General features: G+C 55.9%; 2 protein-coding genes across 13 annotated transcripts in view; both read right to left on the reverse strand.

The window, feature by feature from the left end:
* Nucleotides 1-12,664, reverse strand: part of ARHGAP27 (Rho GTPase activating protein 27) — a 30,662-nt gene extending 17,998 nt beyond the window's left edge. Inside the window, exons 1-4 of one of the 8 annotated variants that reach the window (XM_070394709.1) lie at nt 12,431-12,664; nt 12,126-12,311; nt 11,040-11,170; nt 8,897-9,574 (exon numbers count right to left, since the gene is read on the reverse strand). In XM_070394709.1, coding sequence (XP_070250810.1) covers nt 8,897-9,556 — 660 coding nt within the window. In that variant the 5' untranslated portion in view covers nt 9,557-9,574; nt 11,040-11,170; nt 12,126-12,311; nt 12,431-12,664. Of the gene's footprint in view, nt 1-4,071; nt 4,138-8,896; nt 9,575-11,039; nt 11,171-11,468; nt 11,891-12,125 lie in introns of those variants that run through there. The other 7 variants (XM_070394705.1, XM_070394707.1, XM_070394703.1 and 4 more) reach the window with 7 other exon arrangements.
* Nucleotides 12,665-13,989: 1,325 nt separating this feature from the next.
* PLEKHM1 (pleckstrin homology and RUN domain containing M1) overlaps nt 13,990-20,281 on the reverse strand; it is a 46,406-nt gene continuing 40,114 nt past the window's right edge. For all 5 annotated transcript variants that reach the window (XM_070394701.1, XM_070394696.1, XM_070394699.1 and 2 more), the window contains 3 exons: nt 17,846-17,909; nt 16,952-17,109; nt 13,990-16,132 (listed from right to left, as the gene is read on the reverse strand). In XM_070394701.1, coding sequence (XP_070250802.1) covers nt 16,024-16,132; nt 16,952-17,109; nt 17,846-17,909 — 331 coding nt within the window. In that variant the 3' untranslated portion in view covers nt 13,990-16,023. The remainder of the gene's footprint in view (nt 16,133-16,951; nt 17,110-17,845; nt 17,910-20,281) is intronic.

Here is a 20,281-nt window from a genome sequence, read left to right on the forward strand (position 1 = left end):
CCCTAAGATAATATTTTATAGCATTGTTCATAATAGGCAAAGACTGGACACAAAACGAGTGTTCACCAACAGTGGACCTGCTAAATGGATTGTGATACATCCTGACAATGAAAAACCACAAGGCTAAAAGGAAGGAGCCGGATACTCTCTATATACAATCTCCAAGATAACATTGTTATACCAAAAAGGCAAGAAATAAACAAGATGTAGGATCATGCGTACTGCCTACTACCTTTGTTTTTTATTTATTTCTATTGGTTTCAGAGAGGAAGGGAGAGGGAGAGAGAGAGAGAAATATCAATGATGAGAGAGATATTTTTACTCTTCTTTACCACTGGGGATCAAGCCAACAACCCAGGCATGTGCCCTTGACGGGAATCGAACCTGGGACCCTTCAGTCCACAGGCGGACGCTCTATCCGTTGAGCCAAACCGGCTAGGGCTGCCTTTGTGTAAGACAGACAGAATATCCAGTAACCAATTGTATATTCATACTAGTTTGTATTTGTATAAAGAAAACCTGGCCCGACCAGCATGACTCCGCGGTTGAGCCTTGACCTAAGAACCAGGAGGTCATGGTTCGATTCCAGGTTGGGGCACATGCCTGGGTTGTGGGCTCGATCCCCAGTGTGGGGTGTGCAGGAGGCAGCTGATCAATGATTCTCTCTCATCGTTGATGTTTCTATCTTTCTCTCCCTCTCCCTTCCACTCGGAAATAAAAAATAAAAAATAAATAAAAAAGGAGAAAGAAACCTGGAAGCATAGAGAAAGAATGAATAAAAGCGGTGATGTTGGAGCTGATGGAGAACAGGGCATGGAAGCAGGGGAGTGTGTGAGAATTTTTATTATATACTTTAAAATATTGCTTTGATTTTTAAAAACTATGTATGTATATTACTTGGTTTTAAAAAAATTGAGGCCATCAATCAGAGAGGCTGGAAAATACAATTACAACTTGAACAAAAAACAAGAACACACAAGGAGAGTCAAGTAAAGCACCAAAGGAAAAATAAAAAGGCCTACTCCAGAACTTAAAATACGTCACACATGACCGACTGAAGGAGGAACTGGGCACTCTTGAGATTCAAATCTGTGGCCTGGAAGATCAGGCAGAGGAATATCTTAAGCCTCAGGGCAGAAGTACATGGAGACAGAAAAGATAAGAAACTGGGAGGATCCAGTCAGGAGAAGGAACGTGCAAATACGAGGAAGAATAAAAGAAACAATAATCATGCAACAAATAGATTTCTCTAAGCTGAAAAAAGGCCGGAGTCTACAGGCTGACAGGCTTTTGTGAGTTCCAGATGGAAGTGCTGAGAATAGGAATTCCCATGTCTGCACATTCTATAGAATCTGTCTGATTAGGAACCCCAGGGAAAAGCAGAAGCCACAGATGAATTGGAAAGTGTAGGAGGACAACAGATTAACAGGGGGAGTAAAAGGGAATCAATAGCAACCTGATTGAACGACAAAAAAAAACTACAAGGTAAAATAAACCATAATAAAATCAAGTGCAGTGTTTCAGCTGTTAAACTAAATGTGAACAGATCGAGTTATCCCATTAAAAGACATAGCTTGGGTTTAAAAATATAGTCATATAATAGATATATACAAAAAATATGTTTTTAAAAATGTGATAATGGTTGAAAATAAAAGGATACTAAAGATACCAGCAAATGCAAAAAAGAAAAAAGAAATGAACTGAAATAAAAAGGAAGATTGGCCACCATATTAATAACAGAAAGGTGGAATTTCAGGCTAATGATACAAAATAATGATACAAAGGCACAACTTGTGATAACAGAACAGTCAAAATCTGTATGCTCCCAATAACACTGTCATTAAACATAAAAAGCAAAAACTATTAAAAGTACAAGAAGAACTCTACAGAGGAAAGTTGAATGGGAGATTTAATAAACCTCTATCAGAATTAGAATAAAGGATAAAAAATAAGAAGTTACACAAAGGAAATACCCATTTGAATAATATAACCAATAAACTAGATTTGATCCATATGGAACCTTAACTAGAAAATATCATTAACTTGGCCACAAAGAAATCCATAAATATATTTAAAAGGGGGATTTCATAAATCTAAAAAACAACAACAACCATAAACAAAAACACAGTGCTTTCCTAGTAAAATATGAAATAATCAAAATTAATTGGAGAACTAGTGGGAAATTTGCAAAGACCAATTCTTATTGATGAGAAGAAAAAGTCTGCCAGGTCCGGAGGGTTTCACAGAGGAGGCTGGATTCCCCTCTGACATCAGTTACCCGGCCAGGAGGTAATCCTGGGCTTCCCTCTGGTGGGGGGCCAGGGAGGTGGTGGCTCCTCCAACGTGCTCCCCGCCCCAGTACCTAATAGGTGCAATCACCACACTAGATCATAACTATTGGTTTGCTTAGCAATATTTCCTCCTGACAGTATCAGTTTGCTGGCAATAGCTCCTCCTGGACAGTAAGCTACCTGAGAACAGGGACCTTGCCTTATTTCTCACTGCCTCCCAGTGCACAGTACAGCATGTGCCATTCACTGAATCAATGAATACAGTAAGTGAAAAATTACAGCATCATTGTCAGCACACCAGCATATCTCCATGTCTATAAAACTCCCAACACACAGGAAAGCAGAATGGATGGAAAGAAACCAAAAGCCAACAGTCATTAGATTGAAATGTCCCCCAATCAGCCAAATATTTGTAATAGGGATAAACTATTTTTGTAGGGGGGACAGTCATTTATAAATTCAGACAAGGGGGAGTCATCAGGTGTAGAAGAGGAAGGGTGATGCTGAAAGCGTCTGGAGGCAGGCCCCTTCTGGCACCTCTGCTTCCTCTCCTGGGCTCAGGTCCAGCCAGCCCCCAGGCAGACATGGAGGTCTAGACAGACCCCAGCCCCGCTCACCGGTATGCCTCGTGGTGGACCGGCACCACCTGATCCCAAAGCCTGGCCTGGACAGAAGGGGCCTGCAGGCCTGTTTGCCTAGGCAGCAGCTCTGGAAATCCCCTCAACACCACAATCCTTTCACAATTTGGAAACAGAGTCTCTGAATTTAAGCAAGAGCCCCTAAGCCCCTGGGGCCCAGCCTTGGTAGAGCCCCATTTCCCTCTACACCAACCAACATCAACTATCTCCTCGCTCCCCAACACCCTAGCGTGGAACCCTGACCGCATTCTGATCATCAGAAACCCCAGTGATGACGGTGGATTTTCCATGCCCAAGACCTGGCACTCAGGCCTGACATTCAGTCCCGATGTCCCGGCTCCTCCCACTGCTAAACACAGATCCAGGAAGGGCAGAGAAAATCCATCTAGTGAGGCCAGCTGCTGGGGCTCGGGAAGGAAGTGGGAAGACAGGTGATCCAGGGGCAGAAGAGAATGAGAGACGGGGCGTGAAAAGAGGCCCAGGCTGGGGGAGAGCCCAGGGGGCACCAGCCACATACAGGGTGAGAGGTTGCTCCTTTCAGCCTGTGAGCTGTGGGTGGGGAGGGCTTTTCGGGTCAGGAATGTGGGAGAAGGAAGGGACAGAGCTACCCAACAACCTGCTCTTCCACAAGCCAGGAAGCAGCATGGGCAGCGGGGATCCTGGGTCAGCCTGGGGCTGCCAGTGAGTCATGGGGGTAAAAGGTCAGGTCAAGTGTGAACAAACCAGTTGGGCCACCCAGGCCAACTGCCCTTGTCAGAGGCTAGGGAGAGCTGTTGAGAGGAGGGAGTACAGACAAGGGGACTCACGGGACCCCTCCTCTTGGCTCAGCGCCCTGCTCTTACCAGCCTCCCTCTCCTAAAGGCTGCCTGGCTGGCCCCCAAGGGGGCCCAAAGGGATCTGTTCAAGGCCAGTTCTTTTGTTTCAATCATAGCTGCCTGGGCTGCCCTTGGAGTTTGCTCTGGGGAGTGGGTGCTAGCCTGGGATCCCGAGAGGAGGGCAGGGCGCCTTGCAGCGGTCGGTCACTGGGTGGGCTTCAGCATGGTGCAGGGGAAGGCCGGTGGGAACGGGAGGCAGGGGAGAGAGTGGGAAAACTGCCCTCCGCCCCAGCGTCCAACTCCATTTGGAGTTGAAGGGTCACTCACAGTTCCTGGCAGAGGAGGGAGAAACCAGGGCCCTGGGGCTTCTTCCAGTCCAGACCGCCTACTCAGGTGAGGTGCCTCCTGGGCTGTTTGCATAAGAAGCCTAAGAGGCCGGGGCTGTAACTCTTTCCTCCCTGTGGCCAATGCCCAGGCAGCAGGGGCGGGCTAGTCCAGATGGCCAGCCTGGGCGGGGATGGTGACCTCACCCTGAGTCAGGAGGGCCCCTGGCCCAGGGGTGGGCCCCAAGCCACAGAGGAGGAGGAGTCTCAGGTCCCTTCCTCCCCAGCTTCCCTGGGTCCTGGAGCACCTCTTTGGAGGGGCGAGGGGGCGAGGGGGTAGAGTGCTCCAGCTTGCCTCCCCTGTCCTCCATCTCTCCCTGCTCAGAAGCAGGTGCTTCGCCCTCTCCCGGTTCCTCTCATTTTCCTACTACGCCCTCAGCTGCAGAAACAAGAGGAGGGTTTAGGTTTGCCTCCTTCCCTGCTGCCCATGTCCACAACGGGCCGGGCACGTACAGGGCACTCCCTCTTTGCCTTCGGCTTGTACTGTCCTTGCTGAGGGGAACAGGGTGGCCAGGCCTGAAGGCCACGCAGCTGAGACTGAGTCTGGTGGCCAGAGTGGGGTTTGGGGTCTGGAGGCCCGGAGCCGACCTGAATGCTGCCCCCTCCTGGCTGTGTGCCTTCCAGCCAGTCACTGAAACTCTCTGAACTTCTATTTGTACTCGGGGCAAATGGAGGTGCCTTTAAGGCAGTCGTTCTCAACCTTCCTAATGCCGCGACCCTTTAATACAATTCCTCATGTTGTGGTGACCCCCAACCATAACATTATTTTCGTTGCTACTTCATAACTGTAATGTTGCTACTGTTATGAATCGTCATGTAAATATCTGATATGCAGGATGTATTTTCATTGTCACAAATTGAACATAATTAAAGCATAGTGATTAATCACAAAAACAATATGTAATTATATATGTTTTCCGATGGTCTTAGGCGACCCCTGTGAAAGGGTTGTTCGACCCCCAAAGGGGTCTCGACCCACAGGTTGAGAACCGCTGCTTTAAGGCCTGCCTTCAGAGCTCCTGGGAGGGTGAGCCTTTAGTGAGAGCCCACGGGACCAGGTTTCATCTGACCAGGCTTTGTGTCCCCAGTGGCCAGCACAGTGGCCAGCGGACACCAGCTGTCATTATGTGCTAGTTGAGTGACTGGTGAGTGACCAGGCTGTAAAATACTGTATAGTGTAGACTCCTCTCATCTGGGGAGGGGGGTGGTCGCTGCCTCTGCTACCCCCTTCCCAGGGGTCCATCGACTGGATGCTGTTTCCCACCCTCTTTGAGGACTCCACGTCATCTCCATCTGCACATCCTTGCCCCTCCCCGCCCTTTGCGCTGGGCCCTGCCTCACATCCTTTCTCCTGGGGACCCCATCTCATCACCTACCCCCTCACCATCCGCAGCCTCCCCCTCTCCCAGCTCCTGCCCATTCACTTAGGTTCGGGGAAGTCTCCACCCTGGACCTACACCTGCCTCTGGCCACACAGCGTCTCTCCCTTCCCTGCCAAGCTTCTGCGAGTTGTCTACACGCTCAGTCCGTATCCGCCCCTTCATCCTCTGACCTCTGGCTTCAGCCACCCCCTTGACCCGTTCCCGATAAGATGGCCACTGACGTCTGGTGGCTACTTCCGATGAATGTTTAATGGCCTTTATCTAGCTTCCCCTTTCTTCTGGCCACTTCTCCTCAGCTTTGAGCCAACACTAGCCTGGTTTTCCTCCTTGTTCCTTGGTGCTTTCTTCCTCTCAGGCTCTTCTCTCTTCCCTTTGTCTGTCGCCCAGACGTGGTAGCCCCAGGGCTGTCTCAGCACTCCGGTCCCCACACCCCCACTCTCTCTACACCCATGGCTCCAACATCACATGGGGAGCACCTTCTCCTGGGGCAGCAGACCGCCCCGAGCCAACTGCCTCCTGAGCCCAGCCCAGCCGGGCCAGAGTGGTTCGGCCTCATTCCTTTCCTCCTCCCCTCCCCATCACCCCCTCCCACCCCCTGCGTGCCAACTGTGCTTTCCCTCACACACCCCTCAGCCCATGGGCTGCCGAGTCCTGCTGAGTCCACCTCCCAAGTCTCCTGTCATCATGGAGTGTCCAGGAGACCATGAAGGCCCACCTCCATTCTCGAAGTCCTGCCACGGGGTCTTTTCTCAAACCCACCCCCTTTTCTCCTGAGAGCCTTCCCAGGATAAAGCCCCCGTTCCCGGTGACAGAGCCCGGGAGGCCCTGCAGGCACTGCCCACCCCTCACCCAAGCCCCCATTCCTGAACCCAGCTGCACAGGGTGGGGTGGGGCTGCAAGGCCCCAACGGTGCCACATGTCACACCTCCACCTCTGCCCAGGCACCTGAGCGTGGCTGGACACAGACATCCTGTGCCAGGCTGGGCTGGGCCTCTGTCCCCTCCTGACATCCTCCTGCCCCCATGCTGGGCCCCGATGCTGGGCCCCGATGCTGGGCCCGGGCTGGGCCTCGGTCACCTTTGGATCTGGAGGCTCACGCTGTTTGCCAGGCTGGGTCCATGCATGCTTAGCGAGCGAGTGAGTAAACGGAGGGAAGGGCAGCACCTGCTTCTCCGGGCTCTTCCCAGAAGAAAACAGGCCGGCTCACCTTTCAGGAAATTCCTTCTCTAAATGCTGCCTCGCACAACTAAGAGCGGAGTGGCATTTCCTTTCTGGGGAGAACCGACGCCCCACCCCTGAAGTGGGTGGGGGCTGGGGTGTCGGGGAGACCCACAGCTGACACTGGAAGAAAGCAGGGTCACAGAGCGTGGTTCACACCCATCACACAAGGAGGAAACAGAACCAGAGATGCTCAGCCACCTTCTGAGGCCACACAGTGGATTAGGGCCAGCAGTGGGGCCCGGCAGTCTCTTCGCCAATCACCGGGTCTGGCAGGTGCCCAGCTCCTCCCCAGGAGGCACCACCACCACCCTCTCCAATGTTCCATTGCCACTGCAGGGAGCCTGGGGACGGAGCCCCTCCGCAGTGACTGTGGCTGCGGAGAATTTCTCAGGAGGAACCGAATATTGGCCCCCCCCCCCCCCCCCCCCGCACCTTCCCCCCTGGTCCAGAGCTCTGGGGTGGTGTCCCTGGGTAGACCTGAGCGCCTGGGCTCATGGGAAAGGAGCTGCGGCTCCTCGTCCCTAGTCCATACCCTGCACACGCTCTGGGCCAGGCTCTGTGCGGGGCGCGGGGGTGCAGAGGGCAAGGCAGTCCTCCACCTCAGGGGCACCCCTCAGCGGGACAGACAGACACCTCACTATCACTAGGACGGAGAGTGCTGAGGCTCAGGACTGCGCCGCTAGGAGTCTGCCCAGGAAACGGAGGGGCGGCGGGAGAAGAAGCGCTGGCATCCAGCCGTCTATCCCAAAGAAACTGTCTGGCAGGCAGGCCGGGCGCCGGGCACCAGGACCCCTCCGCTCCCCACCCTATCCCCCTGCATCCCGATGCTGTTCTGCACGCTGACCACAAGGGGGCGGGCTGCCCCCTGCAGAAGCCGGAGCGTGGGCGGCGCAGAGCAGGAGGAAAGGATACTAAGTGGGACCGTAGCCAGTGTTTGGCGGACCGCCTACTACGGGCCCCGCGGGTCCAAGCTCACCTCGTTGAAAGCTGTCAACAACCTGAATCCTTAGGTATTGTCCTACATTTACACACGGTAACACTGGGGCGGGAGCGTGACTCAGGGGCCGGTGACTCAGCAGAACCAAATTCGGGTCTCTGTAGTCTCAAATCCCGAGCCCTTCGCGCTATAACCACATGGGGTGGAAGAGGTACCCAGGAGCTCGCTTATGCGGACGGTGCCTCCTTCCTCTGGGCATCCCAGACTCGGTCCTGGGACTTGGCAGGGATCAGTGTTTATTGAAATGACATCGACTACAAAGAAACTATAGCCTCCTAAGTTTCAAGGGTCATGCAGCCATCCTCCCCTCCTCTGCCCCTCTTTGGGCTAAAGGACAAACAGAGCCCCCGGAGGAAGCGAATTGACCATCATTACACAGCTGGTGACAGATGTCTGTGCATCCCCCTCCATTCCCCTTCCTGAAAAGTTCCTAAGTTCAAGAAGTCATGCCGTGGGCAGATTTCTGAGGATGTAAGACTTTTTAAAACGTGCTCTGTTTTCGATTTCCCAAATCAACATAACTAGAATCTGAAGCGAAAAAGAAAGAAAAAGCCACTATGACTGGACTTCTTTCTGAAACAAACCCATCAAGCTTCTTCTTCTTTTTTTTTTTTAAGAGGGAACTGAAATGTTGGAAGGAGCCAAAAAGGGAAGCAGCCTCCTGACTGTCATATCCATTATCTCGTCTGACACCCCCCACCCCCACCCCAAGCTCCTGTGAGAAAGAGCCGGCGCAGGGCCACAACCCCCTATGTCATGCCCGATGCGTTTCTGAGTGGTTCGATTTCAGAATGATGATGCGGCGCACACACCTGATGCCGTGGGTGCGAGGCCTGGGCCAGCACCCTGTCATCAAGTTCATTCATTGGTAGCACAAGCTGAATATTCACATTAAATGTGATGAATAAAGGCCACCAACGGCCTTACATGGGTTCAAGACAAATTTTGCCAAACATTTTTTGTACGAAAAACCTTTGGGCTCCAGGAAGCTTTGGCATTTGGCAGATAAGAGATGTGCGCCTGTGCCCCTTGTTTCATGGCAGAGGAGAGCGACGCTCGGTGTGAGGGAGCTTGTCCATCCGCAGCTCCCTGCGGAGCCCGCCGCTAAGTCAAGCTAGTCTCCTCGGCGGGTGCAGCCCCCCGCCCCGCCTCCGCTCCCCGAAACATACCTGCTCCGGGCGCTCCTCCCGCGGCGGTCCTCGCACGTCCTCGATGGTCTCGTAGGTGTTCTCGGAGTCGCTGCGCGCCAGGGGCCGCGGGCACACCCAGGAGCCCGCCACGCTGCAGGCCTTGAAGCTGCCCGCGCTCCCGAGGAGGCCGGCAGGGGGCGCGGCGGCGCGCGCCAGGTCGTCCAGGGACTGTGCGGGCCTCACTCGCGCCGCGGGCCGCGTGTACAGGCAGGCGGGCTGGCCCGGGGTCAGGCTGCTGCGATGGGCCCGGGCGCCGCGCAGCGCGGGGCCGCACAGAGAGCCGACCCGGCCGCGGGGCTCGGCGGGCACGCCGTCGGGGCCCGCGGGCACCGGTGCGCTCACGAAGCGGTAGTCGTAGGTAAGCGGTTCCGGGACTGCGGGGCCGCGCGGGGGCGAGCGCGGCGGCGGCGGGGCGGCGGCCGGGTCCCCGATGGCTGGCAGCTCGCGCACATACTGCGCGGGCAAGTAGAAGGGGCGTCCGTCCGGCTCGCTCCGCACGTGCCACCAGTGCTCGGTGCTGCGCCGCAGCAGCCGATAGCGCTCGTTGGGCTGGATGGCGACTTGGCAGCCGTCCTTGCCAGTGTACTGGAAAGGGTGTTCCACCAGCACATACACGTCCCCCTCGACGTCCGCCGCCATCGTGGCCGCGGCCTTTCCCTGTGGACAGCAAGGAGGAGGGGCACGGAGGTCAGAGCCGCGGACACGGGAGGCAACCGCACTAGTGCTACGTTCTGGCCTCAGTTTTCCTATCTCTAAAATGGGAGACTTGTATAACATAATCTCTTAAATTCTCATTCCTACACCCAGGGATGGGATTACGGCAACCCTTTCATCCAATCCCTTGGTGGAGGATTGTGGGTAATACTGGTTCAACTTTACAGCCAGGAAAGCCTTGGTTCAAAGAGATGGGGCAAAACAAACAAAACACACACACACACACACACACACACACACACACACACACGGGGGGGGGGTGGGGAGGACGATTTTCAACCTTTTGCATCTCATGGCGCACATAAACTAATAACTAAAATTCTGTGGCGCACCAAAATCTGGAAAAAAGTGTAATTTTGATTTATTCACAACGGACGGCTATTGTGTTGGCTGTTGTCATTTTTTCATTTGACAATCCAAGGGAGAAGAGGTGGGTGCTTTTGACTAGTAGTCAGATGTTGCATGTTTTAAAAAATTCTTCTGGCACCTCAGTGTGCTGCAGCACACGGGTTGAAAATTGCTGACATAGGGTGGTTGCCCGAGATCAAGTCGACACCACAATTTGCCTAACGGTTGAGTGGGCCTCAGTTTCCCCTTCCGTGAAGTGGGAAGAACAACCCATTCCCTACATCCCGCCCCACCTGGCCGCCTCCAGCGCTGAAAGAATGCGAGTCCACGGCGCCCCTTCCTGGCCCCGGGCCGCGCAACCACGGGGTGTCCCTGCTTCACTTAGTTCCGGAGCCCTGGCACGAGGGGCCGGACTCCCGAGGCCGGGAAACCGGTTCTCTCGGTTTTTCTTTTCTTCCCCAGCGGCTTTGCCGCAGACGTGAGCCCGGAGCCTGGCCCGCCCAAACCGGCCCTCGCCGCCTCTGCTCTCCGGCTCCCCCTCCCGCTCCGAGAAGGGGTGGGCCCCGGGGCCGCTCTACCTGCCCCGGGATCTCTACGTCGCCGCCTGACAGTGGCCCCGAGAGAATGCGCCTTGTCTCCGGGGGTCCCGGAGCGAGCGCACAGGCCCAGCCTCTCCGTGCCAGTTCGGCCTGGCTTCGGAGCCTAACCCCGCGTCTGCCTGCGACCCTCCATCACAGCCTGAGTCGGTGGCCTCCTTCGGAGGTGGCTGCTTCCTCCCAGCCTTTACACTGACCACACCTCCTGCCCCAAAAGGTGGCCGGGGACCCGCCGTGGGAGCTCGGCTGCTCGCGGAGGCGGAGGGACCGGGGACGGGGTCCCGCGGAGGGAGGGGCGCGTAACGCTCCTTCTGGACCTTGTCAAGCTTTCCTCGATGGGGAAACTGAGTCACTCAGTACACTGGGCCCGGGAGGCGGGATCCGCGCGCTGCCGGGAGCTAAGCCAACAGCCCCCGGGAGGACGCCCTTCTCCCCACCTTCCCCGGCCTTCGCGGCGCACTCACGTTGGCAGGGCGGGTCCTCGGGAGCCCATGGGCTGGATGGGCTGCGCCTGCGATGGGTGCAGGTTAGGCGCCTGCCATCTCGTCGGGCCGGGACTCAAGGGCTAGGCTGGAGAGATTTCTGTAAGCAGGAGCTGGCAAGGGGGACAGAAAGGGAGAGGGGCGATCTGGCGGGCTGTCCCCAACCCCCAAAGCAGCTTTGCCTGGGAGGGGGCGAGGGGGAGCCTGACTGGGGCCCACGAAGACATTGGAAGCTGGTCCCGGGGCAGGAGAAACCATGAGGTAGGGACAGGGGGTGGGGGTGGGGGCTGTGGGCGTCCCTGTTGGGAACCCCGCTCCGAGTGACGGGGCGCTGGCGGGTCGCAAGCAGAGACGCTGGAAGGTAGAGTCCCGCCCCTGCCCCCCCAACCCCCATTCCCGGGATCTGCTGACCACGAGCCTCTGCGTCCCAGGACTGCTGGACCCTGGCTTGTTGTTTGCCCGGGGCACTCTCAACCCGAGCGAGGCCACTTGCACTCGAATCACAACTATGAGCCTTTGCAGCCGGATCGCGGGCACTGCGCGCTCGGGCCCCGCCCTTCCCGACGCTTTCCCGGCGGCTCAGCGGGGCCTGGGAACACTCGGAGCGGGTTCGCTCAGGGCCGCTCACGGGAGCGCGGGTCCTGGGATGGGTGAGGATGGCACCCGGGCCTCGGCTCCTTGCCCTTGGGGGAGCGAAGAGGAAGGGAGGAATGCGGGGAGCGGGGAGCGGGGAGCGGGGAGGATCCCTGGAGCGAGAGGACGGACCGGTCGCCAGGAGGTGCCCTGCGACGCGAATCACAGCGGCGCCAACGCCCGGATCGGCGCTGGGGCCCTGGACCTGGGCCCCTCCTATCCCCGGACGGAGGGCGCCCTTCTCCCCCCCCCCCCCCCCTGTCCCCCGTCCTCCGCAGGGAGGGGACCGTCCCGCGCGGCATCCTCCCGGGCCCCTGAGCTCCAGTCCCTACGCGATAGGAAGAGGAGCCAGCGCGCGGCGGCACCCGCACCTGCGGCACCCGACCCCCCACCCGCGGCTCAGCACCCCCGCCCAGTCTGGCCCGGCCTTAGCACCTCGGGGTGTCCACTCGCTAGCCTGGCCTCCGCTTGTCCCGGCGGAGAGCGCGTGGGTTCGGCGTCCGGCGCTCGCTCTCCTCCACCGCCCAGCTCCCGCGCTGCCGGGTTTCCTGTTCAACAATATAGCGAGGGAGGCACCAGCCGAGCGCACCAGGCAGAACTTCCTCCCGGGCTGGGGCAGGGCTGCGGCGGCGAGAGACAATCCCCGGTGTCCTGGCTTCCTGTCCCCTCTGGGCGAGCCAGCGCCCTGGGAACAGAGGCGCCACCCCTCCCCCAGCGCTTCCCGGGACCCGGGGCCGCACCTGGCTGCTCCCGGGAGGTGGAGGCAGCAGGACCAGGACAGGAGGACGAGAGGGTCGGGTCTCCTCACCTACTTCTGGCTGAATTTCCCTCCCAACGACTTGGTTCTCACCTTCTCCTGGATCCTGGTTGGGGAGGAGGGCGCCCCTCCGACGTCTCCAGGGTAAGATCAGAGCAACTTCCTGGGGCCGGGCTCATGCTCCTCACCTTATCTCTGCAGCTGCTTCCGGTGGGCTGGGGACACGAACACCTACTTCACAGGATTGTTGAGAAGATTAAATGAGATGCACTAAGGGCGATGTTGTTATGATCACATTATCATTATAAAACACACAGCGTATTAGCTGTGATTCATGCTACTTTTAGAGAAATACATTTTTATTGATTTCAGAGAGGAAGGGAGAGGGACAGACAGAAACATCAAGGATGAGAGAGAATCATGATCAGCTGACTCCTGCGGGCCCCCTACTGGGGATTGAGCCTGCAATACAGGCATGTGCCCTGACTGGGAATAGAACCGTGACCTATGTCCATGCTCAACCATTGAGCCACACTGGCCAGGCCTGACTAACACTACTTTTATAACGAGAGGAGCCTCTTTGGGTTTGGAATGAGGTCTCCAAATCTCCCATCCTCCTCTAGAGGGTGGTGGTGGGTGTGGGGGGCAAGAGTCCTCAGAGGCACTTTGCGGAGGACAAAGGCACTGAGTCCAAACGCAGGGCAGGTCACTTGCCCCTGGTCCTCTTGCCCCAGGTGGGCCTCCCTCCTCCCCATTCCCCACCGCACCTCCCAGCCCTCAAACCAGGTTCCTCCTGTCTTCCTGGAGCCCACCCCCACCTACTGCCCCTGGGGGGAGGTGAACTTGCAGAAGCTGGGCTCATGGGATGGGCAGTGGGTGCTCCCTCATGGGCTGAAAGGACAGGAAACTGCAGACCTAAATGTCATCTTTTCCAGTCCCATTTCCCTGCAACCTGATTTCCCTGAAAATTAGTGTTTCCTTCTTCTGTCTGTACAGTGGGCAGTGGTGGGCTTCCCCCTGCGGGGGCCCCCTGGACCTTCTGAGGAAGGTCTACAGACAAATAAAAGCCCATGTGAGCCCTCAAACCATGAGGGCGGAATCAGGGCCTATGTCCATGAGCCCGGTCCTTCCTGAGCCTGTTGCTCAATCCAGTGGGAAATGTAGGCCTGAGGTTTCCCATGTTCCGGGGCCAGGGGTCTGCGCTTTGGCATGGAAGGCACAGGAAAGAAGCCATGGTGGTGGGCTTTCAGGCATCAGCTTCAGTTGTTGCATAGGAATAAACCTCCCTGAAATCCAACCCCATGGGGGCCCTGCCTCCTCAGACTCCAAGGGTGGGGTATATACTGAACTTGGCTGCCCTCTCCTCCATGCCCACTGCTGGCACACAAGTCTCCTGCTTGCAAATGTTTACCACTCCCCATCCTCTCCTCTCCGGTGCCTAGGGACTAACAGGAGAGTGGAGGCCCAATCAGACTGGCAATGGATGGCCCAGGGTCTCCCCCAATCAGCCGCAGCGTTAGGATTCAGAAGCCAGACCAGAGATTAGAAATATCAGATCTTTACTGCAAAATCATTCGAACAACACACAGCAGCAGTTCCTTCAGTACATTGCCAAGCACCAGGGCCCCATACTGCAAAGTTTATTGCATCAAGTGACACTTTAAAAATAGTGTGGCCACTACTGGGGTTCACATCAGCTTTCCATCGGAGAGGAGGTGCAACTCAGCTCATCTGAAAGCAGCAGCAGCTTTTGGGGATGGGGAGCGTCAGATTTAATGCTTCTAATCTCTGGGAGCGCGGGGGTGGAGCGGACTGAAGTGGGTGCCTCCAAGGTCTCACTCCTGCCCCCTCCTAGGGCACCTCGTGGAATATAGAACACACAGGCCCAGCCAGGGCCACACTGCTCACCCAGGCGGGGCTCCTGCCCACTCAGGGATCTGGGGCAGTCGGGGCTCCGATCAGGCTGTGCTGGCATAAATGTTCTGAGGGGTGGGATGAGGATAAGGATCCATTTCTGCTTCTGGAGGCTTTGGTGTGCTGGGCACAGGTGTGCACCATCTTACAAGAGGGGACAGGGAGGCTGTGTGGCAGCCCCTCCCCCACCGGCCTAGTACCTCCTCTGTTTTATTGCACAATTTATCCAGCTCCACGGGGCTAGACAGGTGACTGAGCAGCCAAATCACCCCCAGGGAGAAGTGGGAGTAAGCTCATCTCCTGGCAGGACAGGTGGGTCTTCACATGAGGCCCCCAATTTCCAGCTGAGTGCAGAGATGACCAGAGGGCCCCAGGGCAGAGGGGGGCTGGATTCAGGAGAGGAGGGAGGGATGCAGCAGATTCCCCCAAACCCCAAGGGTCTAAATATCATTTGAAAACCATTCCAACACTCCTTCAAATGGCAATGGTGTTTCAATGACATTTCCCAGTCTCCAGCGGCGCCCCTCCCGGGCCAGTCCGGCAAAGCTGTGTGAATGCATGGCTTTGTGAACGGAGGTGAAGCCCTTCCGTGGCCCTTCCCCCGCTGGCCCCCGCACATCTCAGCAGCGGGGCTGGCACGCTTCGTGAAGGACGGGTCACTGTTCCACAGTGTGTGCCAAGGCCGGCCCCGGCCTGGGCTCGCTGCCCTCTCTGTGAGCCCAGACTACCTCTGTCCCAGCAGGGGTCAGGCAGGCAGGGGTGGGACCCCTGAGAGTGTCCCAGTGTAGGGTAGGAGTGGGGAGGGCATGGGGCTGAGGGGTGGGCCCGCCCCTGGCCCAAGGATGATGCAAAGTGCTGACAGTGCTGGGTTGAAGTCATGCCCCTTCTCGTGCAGGGGCCAGAATCCCGGCCACAGAAGAGCCGAGGGGCTCTGACACAGAGAAAGATGGGCTTTTCAGGTGGGGGGCATGGGGCAGGGAGTAGAGAGGGAGAGGAAGAAGGTGGCATCAGGACTGACCCGCCTGGCCCCATGGGCGGTTTGGCACATTGCACTTGAGCTGTTGGCAGCAAGCGTCCAGGGAGGGTGAAGGAGAGGCAGCTGACGGGCTCTGTCCCAGGGATGCCCAGCCACCTGCCTGTCTGCAGACCAGGCCTGGCGGTACCTGCACATTCGCTCATGGTGAGAATGCCTGGATTTCTTGGGTGACTTGTATAGGGTTAAGAATAAAAAAATATTTTCTATTGAAGTAGGAAGGGGGAAAACCCACCTTAAAAAACTAGACCTTTTAATCAGGCATGTGGATTTGAAAATGCGCCCCAAGTCTTATTTCCACAGTGTGTGAACAGCCCTGATGGGGGTGCCATGTCAGTGAGATGAGCTGGAGCTGATTAGTGCAAAGTCCCCCCGCCCCCAGCACCCCTGACAGGGGGCATCTGCTGGTGTCCCACCTCCTGGAGCAGATGGCGGGGGGGGGGGGGGGGGGAGGGCATCAATCATTAAGCCCTCTGGTAGGCTCATGCTCTAGTCACATCTGAGAGTCTTCCTGACGAGGGAGACAGCTCTGACACCTTGAGAGCGTGGCCGGGGCTGATGGCAAACCCAGCTGCATGGCTGAGCGGAACCCTCACCCCGAGGCCTTTGAGGGGGGTCAGGAGACTGGGTTAGGTGAGAGCGTTCTGTTCGTGGTACTTGCGCCGGCGGGCACAGCGGGGGCAGCCCGTCACCACGGCCTGGCAGCTCTGGTGGAAGACGGTCTTGCATTCGCCACACCTGGGAGAAAGAGGCAAGTGCTACTTGTGCGAATGGGCGGAGGCCTCCCCTGGGGCCTGAGGCTGGCCAGTGTTCCTGACCAGAGCCCACAGTCGGGCTGTGTTCCACCCACAACCCCCGGCCCGCAGGCACCACTTCTCCATCCAGGGAGAAGAGATTCTTGCAGCGATGCGTACCCAAGGTCATGTGATGCCTGCTGACCCTCTATTTCATTTTTTATAAATGCTGCTGAGACTCACTAATGACTTCTTGCCTATGGTTAAGATACTCTGCAGTTGAAAACACTCAGCCCAGGTCTGTTCAGGGGCTGAATCTGGGCCAGGGAACACCTACTGAAAATGAATGAATGCTCCCACCAGTTCAGATTTCCACTCCCACATGGGTTGGAAGGAAGGTTTGGTGGATGAATTTGTCCATTTAGAGGCTTCTGATAATGAGCGAGTGATAACTGGGAATAAGAACGACCATGACAGGGGCAGAGGTCACCCACCAGTTGCCCATTTTGTGCGGGGCCTTGTCCAACACTCCAGGGCAATAACTCATTCAGTCCCTCCTCCAACCCATTCATAGGTGACAAAACTGAGACCCCGGAAGAGAGCCAACAGCATTCTCTGAGGGCTTGTGTTGTCCCCTGAGCAGCACTGGGGCTGACCATGACTGCCCAGGGCATCAGCTGCTCTAAACAACTTCACTAACCCGAGGCACTAGCGCAGAGGGGATGTTAAGTGTGTTCCCACTCAAGGACCCGGGTCTGCCACGCCACCCGGAAATGCTGGGGGAAGGGGAGGGGTGGGGCATCTGGCTGGGTGTCCTGCATACCTGACGGTGGTGTCAAACTCGAAGGGGAAGATGATGTCATGGTGGTGGCAGATCTGGCAGATGAAGCCACGCTGGGTGCACAGGTCACAGTGGTAGACATGCTGGGAGGCAAACTCGATCAGGGTCTTGAGGAATCCTTCATACACTCCCTCCGAGATCTGTAGGGGCAGATGCAGGCCGCCAGGCATTTTAGGGAGCTGTGCTGAGGCCAAGGCCGTCTGCAAAGCGTGGCCTATTGGTGGCACCCTGCCTGAAGAACGACTCCCCGGCTGGTGTGGCTCTGTGGCTGAGCATGAATCCAGGCACCAACAGGTCCCTGGTTCGATTCCCGGTCGGGGTACATGCCCAGGTTTCAGGCTGGATCCCCAGTGGAGGGTGTGCGGGAGGCAGCCGATCGATGTTTCTCTCTCATCGATCTTCCTATCTCTCCTTCCCTCTCCCTCAAAAAAAAAAAAAAAATCAATAAAAACATATTAAAAAAACCCAACAACTCCTATTCCAATAGAAGTGTCTTTCCATTTGGGCATGAGATCCTCCCCAAATCAGGCCGAGCAGTACAGGCATCAGCTTTTGTGCAGGTGGGGATCACGGGATTGATAGGCGAGGCCTAAATCCACTGTTCCTTTCCTTGAGCAAAGGAATGTCTCAAACTCTCACCCCTGTGATCCTGGGCTTTGCTGTAGTGCCTGCTTATTCCCGGGGCGCTGCGGGCTCACTCACTGCCCCAGGAAGCAAGGGACCGGGGGACACCAGTCCAAGGTCCTGAAAAGCTGCAGACCTCTGTGTTGTCTCAGTGAACTCAGCAACACCACCCCCACCTCCCTTTCTGATTTTTTCCAGGAATGGGGTCCCTCTGGAGAGGTCTGGGAGTGGGGAGGGGGGCAACTTTCTCACCTGCTGGAGGTCAGCGACACTGTACTTGTGGGGAGACTCCAAGAGATAATTCCTGTGGGTGAGCCTTCAAAGAAAACACAAGAGGTCCCTTAGAAGGGTTTCCAAGCCCCAGCCAACCTGTGTCTGTTTTCATCCCCTGAGCCAGGCTAAGCAGGCACCGACACCTCCCACCTGGGCGAGTGCTGACAAGGAGCACAGCCAGCCAGCCGGGCGGAACCTGGCCTTCCAGTGACTGACTAACAGGGACCTCGGGCAGGTTACTCAACCTCCCCGAGCCTCACGTTTCCACACCTGAGAAATGGAGCTGTTTTGAGGGTTAAATAATTTATTTAAAACTTTTGGCACAGTGCCTCGCACATCGTAAACAATGAATAATTACCTAACTCTAGTTGCTAGACTTGTATTGCACAATTGAAATTCAATGAGAGCAGAACTTAAATGTTCTTACCAAAAAAAAATTCTGAATAAATAAATAAGTAAATAATGTGGTGAGTGTGTTAATTAACCAGATGGGAGGAATTCTTTCCCAATGTGTACATATAGCTAATCAACACGCTGTACACACTACCTTACAATTTTATTTGTCAACTATACCTCAATAAGGCTAAAAATGCTTTTTTAACTTAAAGGTATATAAAATAAAGTAAATGTCTATAAAAATAATAATGAGGAAGAGGATGATGAAAGCTAACAGTTGGTACCAGGAACTGGGCTGAAAGCTTATATATAAATATAAACTTATTACTCCTCACAGTAATCCTTTGAGGTCAGCACTATTGTAACACTCACTTTGAGGAGGAGAGGAAATGGAGGAACAGAGGTTCAATAACTTGCTGTGGCCGCACAGCTAGGAAGCTGCAGAGCTGGAGTTTGAGAGTAAGCGCTTGGCTCTGGAGCCTGTTCTCATCTGCCCTGTGGATGTCTGTAGGTGTCAGCTGTTGTCTTTATTGCCCCCAACACATATCAGGGACAGTGCTGGGGACAGAAATGCACAGGACCTGGCTTCTGCCGTCCCGCAGCCCTGGTCTGGCTGAGGGACAGACATTCAAGCATCTGGTTTCGGTGCCCTGTGAGGACCTGAGACCTGTCCTCAGCCCCACGGCAGATCCCCTTTCAGAGGTGGGTGGGGAGGCGGGGAGACAGAGGATGAGCTCCACCACCAACCGGGCTCTGGTTTCTACCCCGCTGATGGCAGAGGTCCCAGGGTTACATCCTGAGGGACAGAGAGGAAACACCTGCAGACGCTCCCCGGGTACAAAGCCTGCCTGGCCTTGCAGTGTGAGTGTGCACGGTGCTGGGGTCTGGGGAGAATGCTCCAATTCCGAGGAAGCCTGCAAACCTGCCCCAGGATGCTCTGAACATCTGGGCCGGATGGGGCCAGACCCTGGGGTGTCTGGAATGGGGGCTTGGCCATGGCTCACTCCACAGCCTCAATTATGGTCCAGGGGGGAAGCCAATCCAGGGTGGAGATGGCAAGTCCCTCCAAGCAGCCAGGCAGGCTACATGGTGGGTGATCTGTGGTGTGAGGACGCTGCCAACTGGATGCTCAGTTCTTTCTTTCTTTTATTTTATTTTTTAAAAAAATATATTTTATTGATTTTTTACAGAGAAGAAGGGAGAGGGATAGAGAGTTAGAAACATCAATGAGAGAGATCGACCAGCTGCCTCCTGCACGCCCCCCAGTGGGGATGTGCCCGCAACCAAGGTACATGCCCTTGACCGGAATCGAACCTGGGACCCTTGAGTCTGCAGGCCGACGCTCTATCCACTGAGCCAAACCGGTTTGGCTCTTTCTTTCTTTTAAACACACACACACACACACACACACACACACACACACACACACACACACAATTGATTTCAGAGAGGAAGGGAGAGATAGAAACATCAATGATGAGAGAGAATCATTGATCGGCTGCCTCCTGTACGCCCCACACTGGGGATTGAGCCTGTAACCCGGGCATGTGCCCTTGATGGGAATCAAACCCAGGACCCTTCAGTCCACAGACTGAAGCTCCATTCACTGGCCCAGACCAGCTAGGACTAGACACTCAGTACTTTATGCTGGTCTCCCTAGGAAAATCCCAGCTTTCTGGGAACAGGAAGCCGCCATTTATCACCAGGAAAACGCAGGGGGCGGGGGTGGGGGTGGTGCTCAGGCTGTTCCTGAGTTGGCAGGAAGGGTGGGGCTGATTTGGATGGACAGTCACCTCTATCATCTGCCCTCTGCTCAGTCATGGAAGCCCTGGGGGCCATCAGGTCCAGAGCCTTCCCTGCGAGCCACTGCACCTGGGCCTGTCACACTCAGAGGCCTTACAACTGCAGAGGGAGGTGAAGTCGAAGGGGTGGGGGGAGCTCCCCCTTGCTGGTGGCAGCCCCCTGGCTGGGTCCTCGGAGAGAAAGGGGATCCCACATCCAAGATCTGCCTATTCCTTC

Source organism: Myotis yumanensis, unplaced genomic scaffold (assembly GCF_028538775.1).
Source record: "Myotis yumanensis isolate MYYU_CA2020_CCGP unplaced genomic scaffold, mMyoYum1.0.hap1 SCAF_16, whole genome shotgun sequence".
In the NCBI taxonomy this organism is placed as follows: Eukaryota; Metazoa; Chordata; class Mammalia; order Chiroptera; family Vespertilionidae; genus Myotis; species Myotis yumanensis.